General features: G+C 33.5%; 1 protein-coding gene across 1 annotated transcript in view; it reads left to right on the top strand.

The window, feature by feature from the left end:
• Positions 1-19,254, top strand: part of LOC136035778 (uncharacterized) — a 136,966-nt gene that overhangs the window by 89,496 nt on the left and 28,216 nt on the right. Inside the window, exons 8-9 of the mRNA XM_065717751.1 lie at positions 13,470-14,200; positions 17,121-17,289. Coding sequence (XP_065573823.1) covers positions 13,470-14,200; positions 17,121-17,289 — 900 coding nt within the window. The remainder of the gene's footprint in view (positions 1-13,469; positions 14,201-17,120; positions 17,290-19,254) is intronic.

Here is a 19,254-nt window from a genome sequence, read left to right as displayed (position 1 = left end):
TGACAAACCTTGCTATCCTTTTAATACTCAGAAAATTTGTCTCTTTCATTCTATCTACCATCCATACCTCATTCAATTTTTCTTTACCATATATCTCTCGCCTCCGTTCATTCAATTCGACGCATTTACATAAAGACTGTATCCAGCTTTCTTCCTGAGATCCACACATAGGACAAGTAATAGATTCTACTTTCTCCCCTTTTCTCCCTTGATACTTTCAATGGATCAAAATTAAATGGATTAAAAATCCATTTAATGCCCGTCCTTCTTTTAAAATCGCAAGATTTTCGTGATTTTTCCTATGGTTTCTTGTCTGTGTTCTTTTTTTTCAATTTGTGCTCTATTTGAAACTTTGGACCGCTCCAAGGTCAATTTCTGTCTACGTTTCTTATTACAAGGTTCAACTTCTGCCTTTATATCCTCATATTTGCACACATTAGGATTTGTCTTCCTTAGATTGCCGTCTCCTAGGTTTTTTTTTTTTTTTTTTTTTTTTTTTTTTTTTTTTTTTTTTTTTTTTTTTTTTTTTTAAATCCTTCGAGGTAGAATATGCTTGTAGTTGTAAAAAGCGTAGTTGCTTACAACTACAATCCTTGTAACTTAAAAAAGAGCTGTGTGTAAATTGTAATTTATTGTTTTTTTATGCGCTGGGAACTATTCTTTGAAGCAGGCACGTCTGCTGGAATTTTATCGGGGGTGGGGGGCAAAACCTTCGAAATAGTAGATATAAAGTAGCAGTTTTTTTTATTTAGTAACTAAATACATACAAAAAGCACGTATATTGGAAAATACAGATTAGCTTTAATCTGTAGTATTGTAGCAGATAAGGGGAAGAAGACTGAAGCCTCAAAAGTACGTTTTAGGCTCAGGTTATTTTCATAGCGATTTAGAACGAGTGATTGATTTATTATATCCCACTGAAAGGGAAATTTTAGGGTTAACAGTGCAATATGGGTGCTGTGGGGGGTAGTTCTTCTATTGCGAAAACATTAATTTTAATGAAAAATTACAGTTTCCAAAATTAATCCATTAAAAGCTGTACTTTATCCTGAAAAGGGGGGATAAACGCCCTAATATTCTATTTTGATGTGGAAAGCAAACTCTTCGCAAAAAAAACAGTACAATCACTAATTACTTCAAAGAGGGTAAAAAGTTAGACAGAAAATGGGTTAATAATTGGGCAGTGACTTGACCGGATAATTGCATGCTGTAAAATCCCAAAAAAGGCTTCACACATGTATCTAGATTCTTAATAAATGTCTTACTTTTGCCAGAAATCCCAAGAAACCATGGGGAAATTAAACATTTCACAAAATTCCGGGGGAGGGGGGGGGCCGAATCAAACCAGTATATTCGCCAAACAAGCAGCTATCCACTTTCTGGTAATGTCTCAGAAAGCTACTAATTTCATATGAAAACTGGACATAAATTTTCAAGATAAGGAAAGAAGAAGAAAATTCAGTAGTGGAAGAAGAAGAATTATTTTGTGTGACTAAGAAGGTTTCCACCATTTTTTTTTCGCTGCCATGGTAGGGTACTTGACTTGAATAGTGGAGTCAGCTATAGTTCATGATTAGTTACTTCGACCTCTTGTATTCCTTTCAAAACATTTGGATAAAATGGAGACAAAACTTCAACTAAACATTTGATGAAGTCAACTATTGTTTGGTTCAAGATCCAAGCAATCAAAATAAACACCAGCAAATTTCAATCAGAGCGTTACCTTTAAGCTAAAAAAAAAGGAATAAAAATCACTATCTAACCCATTATTTAGAGGTTGAATTAATTAGGGAGTCCTCCTAACTTAATTTTAAATACATTTGAGAAGTTAAAAAGTAATATGTTTATTGATTGTAGGATAATTGATAATTATTTTTAAATGGCGTAAGAGTGGTCAGAACAGTGAAAAGGGCTCTGAATAGTGAAATAGTGAAAGACTTGCACTCTTTTTTTAAGAATTTGCGTTCTTTTTTTGGCCTTGATTCGCACTCTTTTTTGACGTTGGCAGTTGGCAGGTCGGTAGAAGTAGGGATAAATGGTATCCTAGCATAGATAATTTTTGTGTATAAAAAACAGTAATGACTACAGACTGCCGTAATTTTGTATGTATAAATATCTAGGTGTAACTAATACAGTATTTGGTCATAACATGGGCCATAATTTAACACGGTATTCACATGATGGTAATTTTTGTGTATAAAAAACAGTAATGACTACAGACTGCCGTAATTTTGTATGTATAAATATCTAGGTGTAACTAATGCAGTATTTGGTCATAACATGGGCCATAATTTAACACGGTATTCACATGATGGTAATTTTTGTGTATAAAAAACAGTAATGGCTACAGACTGCCGTAATTTTGTATGTATAAATATCTAGGTGTAGCTAATACAGTATTTGGTCATAAAATGGGCCATAATTTAACACGGTATTCACATGATGGTAATTTTTGTGTATAAAAAACAGTAATGGCTACAGACTGCCGTAATTTTGTATGTATAAATATCTAGGTGTAACTAATGCAGTATTTGGTCATAACATGGGCCATAATTTAACACGGTATTCACATGATGGTAATTTTTGTGTATAAAAAACAGTAATGGCTACAGACTGCCGTAATTTTGTATGTATAAATATCTAGGTGTAACTAATACAGTATTTGGTCATAAAATGGGCCATAATTTAACACGGTATTCACATGATGGTAAGACAGCTAACCTTAATGATTATGTTAGTGTAAATTGAAGACTGGCAGGATCAATACAAGATACTAGGCTATATAGGAGTGCTGTTATTGATGCTAAAAGTAAAGATTGCCGTCTAGTAGTGTTCAGGTGGAGTAGTATCTAGGGTAAAAAACTGTTCCGGCATTTTAATAAATCGAGATGCATTTGTCAATCTGGATTTGTCCCAGTTAAAGATAGGAACAGGGCTACAATTGTTTATAGGGAAAGAGTTGAAGAGAGGTGGGTAGAACAATTTGAGAATGTACTAAAGCATGATAGAATTACAGGAAAAGATAATGAATAAAATGAAAAAGTCAGTGATACATTGGATGTGAAGGGAGATTTATTTTTTGAAGGGGAATTAGGGACTGTTCTAAAATGATTAAAAAATAATAAGGCTCTAGGTGCTGATAGTGTGGTAAATGAGTCTCTTAGATATGGTGGCTATGGGGTTAGAAATAAGTTACAGAAGATTATAAATATTATTTTTGAAAGGGGGGAAGTACCTAGCGATTTTAGGAAGACTCTAATTAAACCCCTGTATAATAAAATATGCTAAGAGTGAATGTGGTAGCTATAAAGGCATTAGCCTGGTTTATGAAGGTAGCAAATTTCTTATTATGACGATACCTTTTAGACTTAGAGAATCCATAGACCAAGTTTAAGAGAAGAACAGTCTGGTTTTAGGATGGCTGGAAAAAATGTCTACCAAGCTTTTCACTCTTATGTTAATAATTGAGAAGTGCCTAAGCCATCCAACCCCTTTAGTCCTCAGTTTTATTGATTATAAGCCATCGTTTGATTCGCTTAGCGAAGGTTCGCTTTGCTTTCGCTTAGCGAAGGTTTTATCCTTCCATTGTGTACCAGACAAATATATTAAAGTGATTAGTCTTAAGTGCAAGAATAACACTGCTGCGGTCAAGGTAGGAAATGAATTTAGTTGCTGGTTTCTTATTAAATCAAGAGTTAAGCAGGGTTATATTCTGTCCCCATTTATATGGATCATTTTAATAGACTTAGTATTAAGGAGCATAGTAAAGGCAATGGGAGAGCATGGAATCAAACTAGGAGGAAAACTTCCCTGGATTTAAATTATGCTGATGATTTAAAGCATTTTAGATGAAAGTCTGAGTAAAATGAATGAACTTCTAGAGATTTTGCGATTTGAGGGTGGTATAATAAATTTGAAAATTAATGTTAAGAAGACCAAGTCGCTAAGGCTAGGAATAAGTGAAGATGAAAAAATGATGTTGGGTAACGAAAAGATTGATCAAGTGGATATCTTTACTTACCTTGGCAATATCATTAGTAAAGGCGATGGATGCCTTGAAGATGTTAAAAGTAGAATAGCCAACGCTCAGTTTGTTTTTAACAGTTGAAAAAAGGTTCAAAAGAATAGAAGGTAAGTCAGCGGACCAAGATTAGAAATTCGGAAGGTACAGTGATAGCATTGGTCAATTAAGGTTCTAAAGCATGGGCATTCGGAAAAACGGAGGAAGATTTGTTATACGTTTTCCAGAGAAATTGTCTACGGATTATTTCGGGTACTCGGCTGACTGACCATATTTTAAATAGTAGGCTGTACGAAAAATATGGTCCAATCCCACTTTGTAGGATGTTAAGAGAGAAAGGTTGAGATGGCTATAATTACACAGGTATGTGCTATCTTTATGTTTAACGTGATTATTTATTTTGATTTTGGTTCGTCTTGGAGTTCATTAGTTCAACCGTAGCAATTTTGTTCTTTTCAAGTTCAAAATTGTATTCGACATTGTTTCTGTTGATTTTAGGGCTTAATGTAGCTCTATATCTTTCTTTTAAAAGTTTATTTTTGGAAGAAGTTTCTTTAGATTGATATTAAGTAAAGCTGACCTAAGTATTTCGTTCAAATTCGGTGATGAAAATTGAGATGAGTGTAAAAAAATGCTCATAAATATTTCAAATATAACTTTCAAGATCGGAATTTTCATCTTTAAAAATCGTCATTCATCCATTTCAAAAGCAGTAATTTGAAGTGAGCATAGAAACAAAAAGTGTGTTATGTAAATTTGTACTGATCTTTTCAGAACTTGGATTAAATTGTTTGTGCTCAGCCATCCAAATAAATTCTGGCGAATACCTCATATAAGTATGCAGATCTGTCATGCTGAAGGTTACCTTCTTAAAAAAAAAATTCGGACAAGAATTTAGCAAATCATTGCACATAAATTTGTGCTTGCGGAAACTTCTCAAGGCTTTATGATATTTCCTTGCGACTTTAAAAATAAAATTCTTGTGATAAAATTGACCAATCATTATTTTTATTTTCTATTGGGACATAAAGAAAATGTTAATATGAGAAAATTACATGATCAGAATCATATGCTCAGTAAGATCACTGGCAGGATCAATGCATGATACTAGGGTATATAGGAGTGCTGTTATGGATTTTAAAAGTAAAGATCACCATCTAGTAGCGTCTACGGTTAATTTAAAGCTGAAATTTCGGAAGGGTAACTACTTCGGTGAAACTATGATGTTGGTAGACTCTAGGATGAGAATTTGAGAGAAATTTTGGAAGACGGACGGAACAATTTTAGAAAAACAATTTGTGAAGTTACTTATGGTGTTCTAGGAATGAAAGTTAAGACTGCAGCTAGAAATATAAGTGAAAAAGCTTTATGTTTCATAGAGAGGAGAAGGGGTTAGTACAAGAACTATCGTGATGGATCATATGAAAACAAAAGTAATGTAAAGGAAGTGGAAAAATCTCTAAAATATGAACTAAGGAGGTGTGAAGTAGAGGCCATGGATAAAAGTTCCCAGGATAGGGAAGATACAGCTAGACGTCGTAATAGTAAAATATTGTACTGGCATGTTAATAAATTGAGAGGGAATAGTCAATCCGGACTTGTCCTAGTTAGGAACGGTGCCACAATTAGTGATAAGGAAGCAGTTAAAGAAATATGGGCGGAACATTTTGAGAATGTGCTAAACAGAGATAAAGTTGCAGGAAAAGATATACAGGAAAATGAAACGTTTGTGATACCTTGGATGCGAAGGAGGATTTGCTTTGTGAGGAAGTAGTAACGACAGTACTAAAAGGATTAAAATATTATAATACTTTAGATGCTGATAGTGTGGTAAATGAGTTTCTCAAATATGCTGGCTTTGGGGTTAGAAATAAGTTACGGATGATTATGAATATGATTTTTGAAAAGGGGATGTACGTAACGATTTTAGGAAAGCCTTAGTTAAACCGCTGTATAAGAAAGGTGATAAGGGTGAGTGTCGTTATTATCGAGGCATTAGTCCGGTCTCTGTAGGTAACAAAGCACTTAGTAATATGATATTTTCAGACTGAGAGATGCTGTAGACAAAGTTTTAAGAAAAGAACAGCGCGGTTTAAAAAAAAAAGTATAGGATGTATCGACTAAATTTTCACTCTTAGGTTAATAATTGAGAAGTGTCTTAGTTGTCAAATACCTTTGGTCCTGCGTTTTATAGATTATGAGCAAGCGATTGATTCTGTTGATAGAAGAGCTTTAGCAAAGGTCCTATCCTTGTATAGTATACCAAATAAATACATTAAAGTGATTAATGCTATGTACGAGAATAACACTGCTGCAGTTAAAGTAGGAAATGAGGTTAGCAGCTGGTTTTGCATTAATTTAAGGATTTAAGCTAGGTTGTGTTCTATCCCCCTTTATACGGATCATTTTGATGGACCTCACCCTAAGGAGCACAAGAAAAGCAATGAGTGACCCTTGAATTAAATGGGGAGGAAAAACTCTCCTTGACTTAGATTATGCTGATGATTCATGCATAGGCTACTAGATGAAAGTATGATCAAATTGAATGAACTTATAGAGATTTCTCGAGTTCAGGGTGCTAGAATAGGTTTTGAAAATTAATGTTAAGAAGACTAAGTCACTAAGGCTAGGAATAAGTGAAGACGAAATGGTGTTGTTAGGTAACGAAACATTGATCAAATGGACAGCTTTACTTGCCTTGGTTGTATTATTAGTAAAGACGGTGGGAGCAGTGAAGATGTTCAAGTAGAATAGCCAAGACTCAGGTTCTTTTTTCACTGTTAAAAAATTTTGAAGAATAGGAAGATAAGTCTGCAAACTAAAATTAGAATATTGGAAGGTACAGTGATGACAATGGTCATATATGGCTCTGAAGCATGGGCGCATCGAAAAGCAGATGAAGATTTACTAGATGTTTCCCAGAAAAATTACCTACGGATTTATCTGGGTTTCTGGCTGACTGGCCGTATTTCAAACAGTAGGCTGTGCGAAAAAGGTGGTTCTGTCCCGCTTTCTTGGGCTATAATGAAAGAAAGGTTGAGATTGCCAGGCCACGTTCTGTGGATGAAGGATGACAGATTGCCGAAGATTGCCCCTTTCGGCTAACCATATAGGGCTAGACGCAAAGCAGGTCCTCCTCTTCTGGGGCGGGAGGATGTCAAAAAGAAAGATTTAAAGGAAACGGGAACTTTCTGGGAGGGTGTAAAGAGGGAGGCTTTGAATAGATTGGGGTAGAGGAGGAGTGTGCGTAGCTGTATCGGCCACAGGTGGCTTGGTGCAGTGGTGAGTAGTAGTAGTAGTAGTAGTAGTAGAAATCACTAAGAGATTTGTTGAAATTTTTGCCAAAATACATTATTTTGATCGCTAAAAAAAGAAGGGCATTATGTATTTATATGATTTTACTATTTCATAAGTAATTCACATCTTATGCTCACTTTTAGTCAGTATCTTTGTTTATTGAAGAATTTTAATATATGTATCTCATTCAAAGTATATTTCTCAAAGACTAGTGCTTGATCCAAACTACATGTTGCTCAGCTAAGATTTGTGATTCGCGTCGCGCATTTTAGCCCTCTGTGATTGCAATTCTCCGCTCACCAAACGTTCTTCACCGTGAAGCTTTTTAAATTTTGTTTGTGGAAAGTAAAAGGGCTAGGGTGCAAGCACAAGACGGTGCATAGAGTATATGTACCCTCTAGAGCCCTCTTTTGTCATGATAACTTGTCTTTAGCCCAATGGGAACACATAGTTCATTTTAATGCATTCTTTACTTTGTGAAGAAACTGAGAGATGTTTATCTATTTTCTAATACAAATATGGTCCATTTTGCTATCTACACCCATTCAAGAAATTTTCGGTTGCATGGTTTGCATAAAAAAAAGAAATTATGACCGTCTTAATAGTGAATTACTTCTCACAACATCTGTTTTTGGGGTTTGCAAAATTATTGATCGCTCTTTCTTTCTTTTTAAAAACACATAATGTTTCAAATATTACCAAGGGACATACATTCAGTTTTGGCATTTTATGGTAAGAGGGCTAGAATCCCCCCTCTTCCTTTGCTCTGTTGCTGTACCGTACTTTGATTCTCGTGACGGTATTTTGATTCTATTTCAACGTCAATAAAAAAAAATTCGGTTGAAAGTAAGCTATATCACGCTTTTTAATCGTTAACAATGAAAAATAGAAAAAATTTAAAACTCGAAAAATTTTAACTTTTTGTATTTAAATGTAGCTCCCTAATGGTTTAATGGTGTCTCCACTTACAACGACTGTCAAATGTATTATTTTGAATAGTGTTATTCGAGATGTATTTTAAAGACATTTCAAGACATTCAAGACATTTTTAAGACATGTTTTCTTCAAGATATTTTTAAGACTTCAGACATTTCAAGACGTTTCTAATACATTTTTCTTCTCGACGTTTTTCAAGACATTTCAAGACATGTCAAGAAGTTTTCTAAGATACTTTTCTTCAAGACGTTTCAAGATATTTCAAACCTTTTTTTCAAATAACTTTTTCAAGACGTTTTTTCAAAACGTTTTCAGACATTTCAAGACATTTTGCTTCAATACGTTTTCTTTATTATTTTCTTAGTTCTATAAGGATTCAATAAGGGAATATTTACTAAGGATGACGCATTCACAAGGTTACATGATAGAATTGGGCCCCTTGGGGAAATCCCCGCTTACAACTGAAGAGGGCAAAGACGTGGGTGTTACGTAGTGACGGCGCACGGTGGGATGGTATATAATATTTTAAGAGCTATCATTTTTTTACGATATTTTTTTCTTTATGCTGTTTTCTCAGGGAACCTTTAATTCTAATTATTTTCGAGGGGGATTCGAAAGGGGGAATTTTCAGCCAATGGAATAGTGCTCTATGACAACATTCGAATATTATATTTTAGGAAATATGTTCTACGAAATAACCTATTGCACGCAAGGAGAATCCCCTGTTTGCGCATGCTAAAATGATTAAATGTATTACGTGTTCCCATATGTTTGCAATAATTAATCATTTTTATAAGGTTTTATGGTGTTTCCTCAAGTAACTTTTAAATTCTAATTATTTTTGTCCACACTAGAAATCGAAAGGGAATTTTCATCCAAGGAAATGGTGCCCCACGAAAACCTTTTTACATTATGTTTCAGGAAATATGTTCTACGAAATAACCTATTGCACGCCAGGAGAATCGCCTGTTTGCGCATGCTAGAATGAATGATTATATGTATTACGTGTTTCCATGTCTTTGCAATAATTGAGATGCAGAGGGGAAAATCGATTACTAAAATTGTTTAAATTTGGTATCCACCCACCTGTTAGATAATGCTTTAAAGAGTGTTATCCGATAATATAGAGGGCTGCTGTTAGCGTTTTTTTTTAGTATTAGATTTTATCGCGCTATGGGAAGTTGCATGTGCTATCAAGGGTAAAATAAGGGTGAGGGGGGCTACAAGATGCTTTAATTACGTAAATTATTACCTATCGAAGTTTTATCCTAAAACAGTAAATCTAATTGATATGGACTTTTGTATATACTACTTAATTTAATAAAAAAAATTACAAAGCATTATCAAAACAAAGAAAAAGCAGTTAAAACTCAATAAATGAAAAAACAAAATATGAAAAAAACCTGAAATAGGATAAAATATATGCAAAAAGAACCATAAAATAAAGAACATTGAGGCTCTTAGCAACCAATTGCAAAGGGTAGGGTTAATATTAGAGGTAAATTTAAACCCTATTAAGAGCTATTTCTGACAGTTTTTAATGAAAATACCGGGTTTCGTTGAGCCTAGACTATTTATATTCACACCACCACGACAATACGCAGCTAGCTCACCCTAGCAAGCATTATTAGAGCGGGGAGGGTTGTAGAAAGTGTCTTCATAAAACTACTCCGCTTGATTAGTGGACTCTTAACATGTCATATTACGTAACATCCCAAACTCTCTTATGTATCATTCAAGAAATCCTAATCACTCTCTATAATGCAACATACGAAGTCTATTACGTAATAATCAGAGAAATCCTGGAATAAAGAAGCCCTGAAGGTTTTTTTTTTTTTTTAAAGAACAATCTTAGGTTTATTAAGCACTCTAAGAAACTATGACGTAACATGCACATGCATCTCTTAGAAAATTAATGGCAAAGATATTTCGTGAAAACAAATTTGTCAGAATTTTGGAAATAACTTATTCTCCAGTTTCATTGCGGATCAAAATGAAAAATATCGTTGCAATCTCCAATCTTCAGGAATTTGAGAGAAAAAATCTGTATTCCAAGATAAAATTAGTAGCCATGCCTGTCCTTAATACTCTTCCAAAGCTTTCAATCGCCAATTGTTTACATTTTCTTTGTGAACAAAAGAAACCAAAAGCTCGAAGCAATTTTGAACAAGTTCTATCCTCTTTCAATTTAACTCATTTCAATTAGTTACAAAATAACAATCATCCAAGTGGCTGCCCAATGAAAGACAGACATAAAAGCACTTGATACTAGACCACCACATATATAACAAACGCTTTACAAACGAACAAAAAAAGCAAAAAAGGAAATAAAACAACCAAATTCTGACCAATCTCTAGTCATGAAAATAAAAAAAAATATGTAAAAAAATAATTATGAACTAAGGCCCAAAAGAAAGTTTTTTCGTCTTTCTCTTTAATAAACCAAGGTGCTCCACCGCCCGACTGCTCTCTGGAAGAGAATTGTAAGCTTAGGACCTAGATATCTGACAGAAAAACCTGCTCTAGTTGAACTTCTGTATTCAGTGACTAGATTATCAGGATTGTGGATACTATAACTATGAAGTAATGTTCTCTTTAAAAACCAAAAAATATTTCAGGACCGGTACAATTCCAACACTGATAAGAGAATATTTCTGCTTGGAAGTCTCGAAGTTGCCCAACATTCCGCACTTTAGGTTTATTTTAACATGTCTCAGTGTCATTAAATTTTTCCAAATACCCACAAATAAGTCGTATCTTTTTGTTTTGAAGAATTTGTACTCGTTTAAAATTCGAATAAATGTTATCTAACCACAACACATCCATATAAATTATAAAGCGTTATATAAAAGTAATAAAATTTGTGATGGTAAAAATTTCTTAAAATGTTGAATTGCTCCAAGTCCTTCTACGATGTCCGTTGCAACGATATCACTATGACGTTTCCATGAAACCAAAGTATGCTTAAACATGATTAGTCTTCAAAATTAAACTATGGAAACACCGACTAGAAAATTTTAAATCAGTGTCATCAGCAAAAGAGGTCAGACAAGAATCTGACTAAAAACCTCATTGTACAATATATACCAAATACAGCAGAGTGCTCTACTAGTCATGCTGCTATTCACCACATTGATTTTGTAAATGATTGTCCAGAAAGGGGCGAAATTCTCCTAATAGTATTCTTTGATTTTAAAAAAGCTTTTGATACAGTTGATTTTAGTATTTTATTGCGAAGATTGGAACGTATAGGTATGAAAGGGTCATGGTTAAAATGATTTGAAGTTTATTTGATTGGTAGTTTTATTAATGTTATGCCTGATGATGTCGCTTCTGTCCCATTTCCTGCGTCTTTTGGGGTCTCACAAGGCTTGGTTCTTGGTCCTCTGCTGTATTCATAGAAAAAAAAAACTAAAAAAGGTAAAAACTACAAAAAATACTAAAAAAATAAAAAAGCTAAAAAACAAAAAAAAGTAAAAAAAAGGTAAAAAACTAAAAACTAAAAAAGAAAAAAAACTAAAAAAAAAACTAAAAAAAGGTAAAAACTAAAAACTACAAAAAAACTAAAAAGAAAAAAAACTAAAAACTGAAAGAGAAAAAAAACTAAAAAAAGAAAAAAAACTGAAAAATAAAGGAGAAAAAGAAAACTAAAAACCAAGACACAGGGAATATAAATGACGACCGGGACACTCAAAGAGAAATTACAGACTGGGACACTGGAACACAAATAACGACCGGGAGATATAAATGACGACCGGGACACTCAAAGATAAATTACAGACCGGGACACCGGGACACAAATGACGACCGAGACACCGGGACACAGGGAATATAAATGACGACCGGGAAGCTCAAAGATAAATTACAGACTGGGACACTGGGACACGAATGACGACAGGGGGATGCCGGGGGCACAGGGGGATATATAAATGACGACGGGGACACAGGGAATGTTCAATTAGCAATCACCATCAACAAAGCTCAAGGGCAATCATTAGAATAAATAGGTATAGATCTGAATACGGATTGTTTTTCCCATGGACGATTTTATGTTGCATGTTCAAGAGTCGGTAAACCTGACAATCAATTTATATGCACAGACAATGGGACATCGAAGAATGTTGTATATTCGCAAGTTTATCTAGTTAAAAACATATACTGCTGGTCCTCCCTTAATATTTTGAAGAATGCCTTTTTGCATCTTAATTTTTTAGCCCAAAAATACCAGTCACCTCTAAACTTTCGTTTATTGATGTCGCTAATTTAGTGCTTATGAACAACTTGCTACGGTAGCATAACCGAACCGTTACTGCAAATGAAGCTTGCTATCTCTCCAAAAGAATCATAATACAGATCACTAACGGGGCAAAAAATTAACCTAAAACTGATATGAAGAATATTAAATCTCCATTTTCTTCCTGGTGGATCAGTTGTTGGAGGGAGATCCGAAAAAGGGTGATTCTAAAAATTTGTGCGGCGATCTTTTCGCTGTATAATGTGGCTTCTTCCAAAAAAAATGGTCATTGCTATGCTCTATCAACTAAAAATTCTTTGGTTGAATAGGACGTTGACACATTCTCTACGCAAGGTATTTAGAGATTGACTCATTTTAAATGTTTACATTCTAATTATTTATCTAAACCGAAAATGTTTAAATTAGCTTTAATCTTGTAAAAGTATTATTTTCCATTGATAATCGGTTATTTCAATGGTGGATAAAAAACACTTTGTGCTGGACATAAAATTTGCAGTTTAACTGATAATCCGAGAGTCCAAGGAGATACTTCATTATACGGGTGAGTTAACCTCTATAATACGAATAGCAATAAGTTAATTAACTTTTTTTTAGCTTTTTTTGCTATTAAACATTCCTTTTGCAATTAAAAGAAGAAGAAGATTTGCCCCCTTCGTTAGAAATTCAACTTACATTTAAGCATTATCAAAAAAGAAATTTCAAACTCAAGACTTTAAATGAAGTCAGTTTTTGAACTTTCAGAGACAAATCTAGTGAATGAACCAGAAATTATTATTTTGTTCTGTATAATTATGTTAGTTTTAATTTTAATACTTTAGCGTTACTGCTGAGTACGACCGCTGTACATATGGTCGAAATATCCAGACTTTTGTATCTGTTTTCACTGTCTAATAAATGGACTTATTTCCATTTGGACATTTATTGGGTATTCTTCACTGTTTTTTTTTTTTTTTTTTTCAGAGATACTTTGAAGTGGAAAATACGGAGCTTCGATCCCAAATTGAAATTTTAAAAGACCAATCGCATTCAAGAACACAAAGTGTCAACAGTGATACAAGTGTTGACTCGACTCGTGTTGAACCAATAGGTAGTGACCTAATTGAAACCCAACCAATTGTAATTATCGAAGCTACAAGAAAAGAGGAAGTAATAGATATTGAAGAAGACCCAAAAATAAATAGAAGAAGAACTTATAAAATTAGTAATGTTGAAAACCCTGAAGTAAAGCAATTAAGAAACTTACTAAATGACATGCAACAAAAAGAAATTGAATATCTTGAAAGAATAAGGATACTTGAAAAAAATTTGAAAAATGAATCAGAAGCAAGTGAGCGCATGCTGAGAAGGCAAATAATCTCTCTAGAAAGAAAATTACAAGACACAGAATCATCATTAGATTCTAGCAAGAAAGAAAGTTTTCGAAGCATAGGAGAATTAAATGATCTCAAAAGCGATTTTGATATGTTGCGTACGGAAAATAAAAAGCTGAGAAGTGAAGTAGACAATTTGAGGCAGTTTGAGAGAGAGCATCAAAACTGTAATAAAACTATTCAACATTTGGAGAAGGAAACTAGAGTAACAGCAGAGTTGAATAAGGTGATGTATGAAGATTTAAATAGAGAAAGAGTTTTGAGAAAGAAATATTACAATATCGTGGAGGAAATGAAAGGAAAAATTAGGGTCTTCTGCAGGTTAGTTGTTGGTCTTATTTCTTATTTTCTTCTTTCTTGTTTCTTGTTTGTTTCTTGTTATTTCTTTCTTGTTTGTTATTTCTTTCTGTTGCTTTTTATTTTTTGTTGTTTCTTGTTTATTTCTTGTTATTTCTTTCTTGTTTCTTATTTCTTTCTGTTGCTTCTTATTCTTTGGTCAATGTATTCCATGAAGTTGGTAGCATCCGAAATCAGTCCAGTTTCACGGCATCGGTTTAAATACGTTATTTGGGGACTTGAGCAAGACTAGCATTGCTGCTAACATTACCTTTGTAAAATTTTAGTTTACTTTGTTACTTTAAAAATAGTCCTTTGACGGCACATTTAAAAAGGGTTTTCTTAAAAATAGAGAATTTTGGAAAACTTAAGCGCAAAGAAACTTCTTACATCATACAACCCTGAACATTCTAGCAACCCTTTTAATACCTTTTTCGAAAAGAAACTAATGGACCTCCGGAAGTATTTGGTTGGTTCTTATCGACTCGGTGAATTTATAGAAATTTTACTTTATAAAATGTGAAAAAGACTTGCCTACATAGCCAGAGACTGGGCTAGCCTACATTCGACAATCATAGTCACGAGAGACTATGGTAAGGCAGATAATTTCTTAGTACATTTTGATTGTCTAACCTAGTTTTAAGGTTGCTTACGCTAAAATTTAGACACTTTATTCAGCCTTATACTTCAATGTCTGCACATTTTCAAAATAAAATGTAATTAAATTCCTGGTGCAGAGCTTCACAAACATTATTTTTTCTCTATCCTCTAGATTTGTAAAGTGGCTTGTCATTACTTTTAGACAGGTTATATGAAATAATTGTAAAAAATTGGAAGGGGAATCAAAGGCAAATTGGCTGATCAGTTTGAATCTTAAACAAAAAAAAAGTAAGTCGCTCTTATATTGGTTTTGTAACGGAAATTCACCTCAACGATGGTTTTTCCAGACTGGAATATTTATTAGCAAGAAAAATTAGCCAAACTTCAAAACAATCATCAAGAGAATAACCAAGAGAAGGCCAAGTCGTGATTAGTGTGGGTAGGAAAAATGTTAAAAATCAATGTACAAAGCAACTAAACTAGGCTGCAAAGGAAAAACTATAAAATAGAATGTTAAACAATCCAAACGAGAAAATTTAACGACTGCATGTCATCAAATGAGGTCACAGGCCTTGTCACGTTACTTTTTTAGGGGTGGTCAAATTAAATATATATATATATATATATATATATATATATATATATATATATATATATATATATATATATATATATATATATATATATATATATATATATATATATATATATATATATATATATATATATATATATTAGCTTTGCGAGTCAGCCTTTTTAGTCTTATGCAAGTAATGATCGTAAGATTTAAAGTTAGATTAGGTTAGAGTATGTTAGATTAGGTAAAATTTGGTTATAAATAGAAGAAGTTGATTAAAAACTTAATTTAAGCTAACCTAACCAGTCATCATCAAACCTTGAATTAAACGGAAAAAGTTGACTGGCAGCACTGACTAAATCCGAGGACAATAAAAAATTATTTCGGACATTCACTGGTGAATGTAGACATGCATTCACCCATTTCGGACATTCACTGTGATATATATTTATGCATGTATATATATATATATATATATATATATATATATATATATATATATATATATATATATATATATATATATATATATATATATATATATATATATATATATATATATATATAAATGGGGTATTTCCTCTGATTGTGGCTAGGGATTGGCTTCCTGATTCCTGCATTCTTGTGAACTACGCTTTCAGAATCGTCACTGTAATTTTCGACAACTTTATTAGTTACCAAACTGTTAAGAAATTCATCAGTCCACTTGACCGCTATTCCCTTGCACAACTGGTACACACGAAGTTATGTAGATTATGTATCTACATAATTTACGTTGTAGCTCGTAATCTTGCTACATTCAGAGCAAGAAATCTCTTGCTTTCAATATAGAATTTTTCGGGTTGTTTTAACAATATTATTGGAACCAGCAAGTACTGGTATAACATACTGGTTTAATTTGAATGAATTGACTTCTTTGATTGGGATCTATGACTAAAACTAGACAGTACCAAAACTAGTCATTTTTTTACTGATTAGTTTGAAATTGTAGAAGTCATTCCAGGAGGAGGAAAAATGACTCAGACTGTCTTTGACCGAAATGAGTCCCTAGGACCCGGTTAAGGCCAAAACAAGCGACATATACGACTTACCAAAAAGCGGAAGGATGTATCAGACCCCCTCTACTCCCTCCTTCTTTTTTTCCTTTGGCCACGCTGCCTTAAAGACTGTCACCTTCAAGCTTTTTCTATGAAATTTAAAACTTTTTCGAAACAAACGAAGGATTATCTGTGATTATTGGATTATGTCTCAAAAAGTTTGTTTCTCCTTGGTGCATATTTTGGAACACCAATTTTCATTCATCTACATCTTGTTTAATTATTTTAGGATAACTATCCTACTGTAAAGTGTAGGGTCCCTACCAGTGGCGTAATTTCGTCAAAATCCTGAGAGGGGAGGGGGCAAAGTTAGAGCTAATTTTCTCAAATCTAGCAAAAATGACAGTGAGAACTGAAAAATGAACCATACAGTACCATAAAGGTAAAGATATACTAAAGAAAACTGACCTGCTTCTGTGGATGCTTGAATTATGCAGGCTTAACTCAATTTTGAAGAAATTTTTGAATAATTTATATTTCCTCTAGGGGAGGGGTAAACCAAGGTCTGGGAAGGGCAGTTTCCCCTTGCCCTATTGCAAATTACGCCACTGGTCCCTACATTTATTTTTAATGATATAAAACATGATTAAATACATTAACCATGTATTATAAAGAAAAAAGCTTTCCGTAGGATTCGACCCATGACGAGTCGTGAAAAACTACACTCAACCAGTCCCATTGCAGAAATATTGGATGCTTATTCTTTGAGAGTTGACACAAAAAGCGGTTTCAAAGAATATCAATTTGATCAAGTGTATGGACCAGATGCAACTCAAGAAGATGTATTTAAAGACGTCAATGTAAGTACCTTCCTCGCTTCACTCGCCTAGGTTAAGAGTGCAGCCTATGTATATTCATATATACAGTCATCTACGCTTGTTCCAGAAACGAAACACACGACAGCGCCACCAGCGGACGGTGGTCAGCGGACTGAGCCATTGATATTGCCTAATAGCACATCAAAGCGCAACAAAGGTATAAAACTTCGTCATTGCGCACGCACGAAGGAGGAGCCAAGAAGAAATGCGCTGGACATGATGTGCCCCAGAACTATTTCATGGAAAACATAGAAACGTGCATGACTGTATGTATATACCTAGACTGTGGTTTAAAATTAAATAATAAAATCGCCAAGAAAAGAAGAAAACGACGACAATAAACAGCCAGTGAAAAAGTTGAAAAATTATGTAAATATTTTTGTCAAGACCTCTGCTTGACCGTATTCAGTGCAGAATAAAAATATAAAAAGCCAGACCTTAAAACAAAACTAAAATACGATGATCCTTTCTTAGTAACGGTGCAAGGGTACCTTTTTTCAACTTCGGTACTTTTCAGGGGTAATTTTTCAACTTTTTTATTGGCTGTTTATTGTCCTCGTTTTCTTCTTTTCTCTGCGATTTTATATTTTATCATGATTACCCAGTATGGTCTCAAAAATTATTTAAGAAAAATAAATCTGATAAATACCCAGCCAATATTTATAAGCAGCCCATAGAAATTCTTTCCAACCAATTCCAAAACCAGATCGCTTTGAGCTGACTCGTAAATTTAGGAAATCGCAAGGCAACTGGAAAAACGTCATTTTAAAGACAATTTCTATGTAATAATTCATGGCACAAATATCTGACTTTTTTATAAACACCCCTGCTTTAAACTAAAAATTCAGTCTTAATACAGCATTTACATGATAATTCACTGTTATATTACCCTGTAAGACAAACCTCTATGATAAAAACCCCAGCTAAATATTAAACAGTAGCAAAAATTTCTATACACTTCATTAAGGATTTTTGGGATACATCAGTCGTAAACCTTTCTTCATGTCTCCGCCTTCTTTAATTTACGCTGTGATAGTAGCTGAAGTTATTGCTGTTACGCAAAAGGAAGCTTCCCTTTCCACGCACTTTGATGTGCCCTACTTTTTAACAAAATTTTCGCCACTGTTTAACATTTATGCTGTAATACAAACGTTGTTGTCTCTTCAGTCCTACGCTTACATCATAATATAAAGCTCAAAATGAGTCATGGTTTTAAATACAATAAAAGTACATATTATATGCCAATTATGGTTGCTCCATCCCCTCTCAGGGCAGCAAAATAAAGAGTGAACCCCAGCCCATAATAACAAAAAATCTGAAAATCAGCTTTGACAAAAATCAGGTATCACTCGGATTTTCGCTAAGAGGTATTTCTAAATGTTCACTGCTGTTAAACTGAGTTGGTTAAAGCACAGAGTAAAAAGGTTTAAAAGTATTTTTGGACTTAACTGTACAACAAATTAAACATTGAAGTTACTGATCTTAGTAGCACATAGGTTGCAAAGGTTTCTTTTTTAAAGATCTTAATTGTGCAAGGAGCTAAAATGTTCGGATTAATTTATTAAAACATGTTGAACGATTACAATTTTCAATGAGACAACAAGCAGTTGCTAGACATTTCAGTTGACAGTTAACAAATAGGCTAGAAAACATAAAATCATGCTAGTGGTGAATGGTGGCATATGAACAATTAATGAATGACAAAAGAAAGTTTTGTTATTTATTTGAAAAAAATAGTTTTGAGATGGTATCAATTTCTTGATGCTACGTCAGCTTTTTTAAATTTTGTTATTTTTCTTCTAGAAGAGAAGCAAAAAATTTGAAATATTCAAAACGATTCAAAATGTTATATATTCAAAACGTTACGATTTGGTGTTGTTTCTCCAAAATAAATTAATCAGAGACCATGCTATCATAGCAAGTTTATTTTGGAGCTTTTTTAACGAC

This window comes from Artemia franciscana, chromosome 14 (genome assembly GCF_032884065.1).
Source record: "Artemia franciscana chromosome 14, ASM3288406v1, whole genome shotgun sequence".
Lineage (NCBI taxonomy): Eukaryota > Metazoa > Arthropoda > Branchiopoda > Anostraca > Artemiidae > Artemia > Artemia franciscana.
The sequence above is the reverse complement of the archived record's forward strand: the minus strand, read 5'-3'. Positions and strand labels throughout refer to the sequence as shown.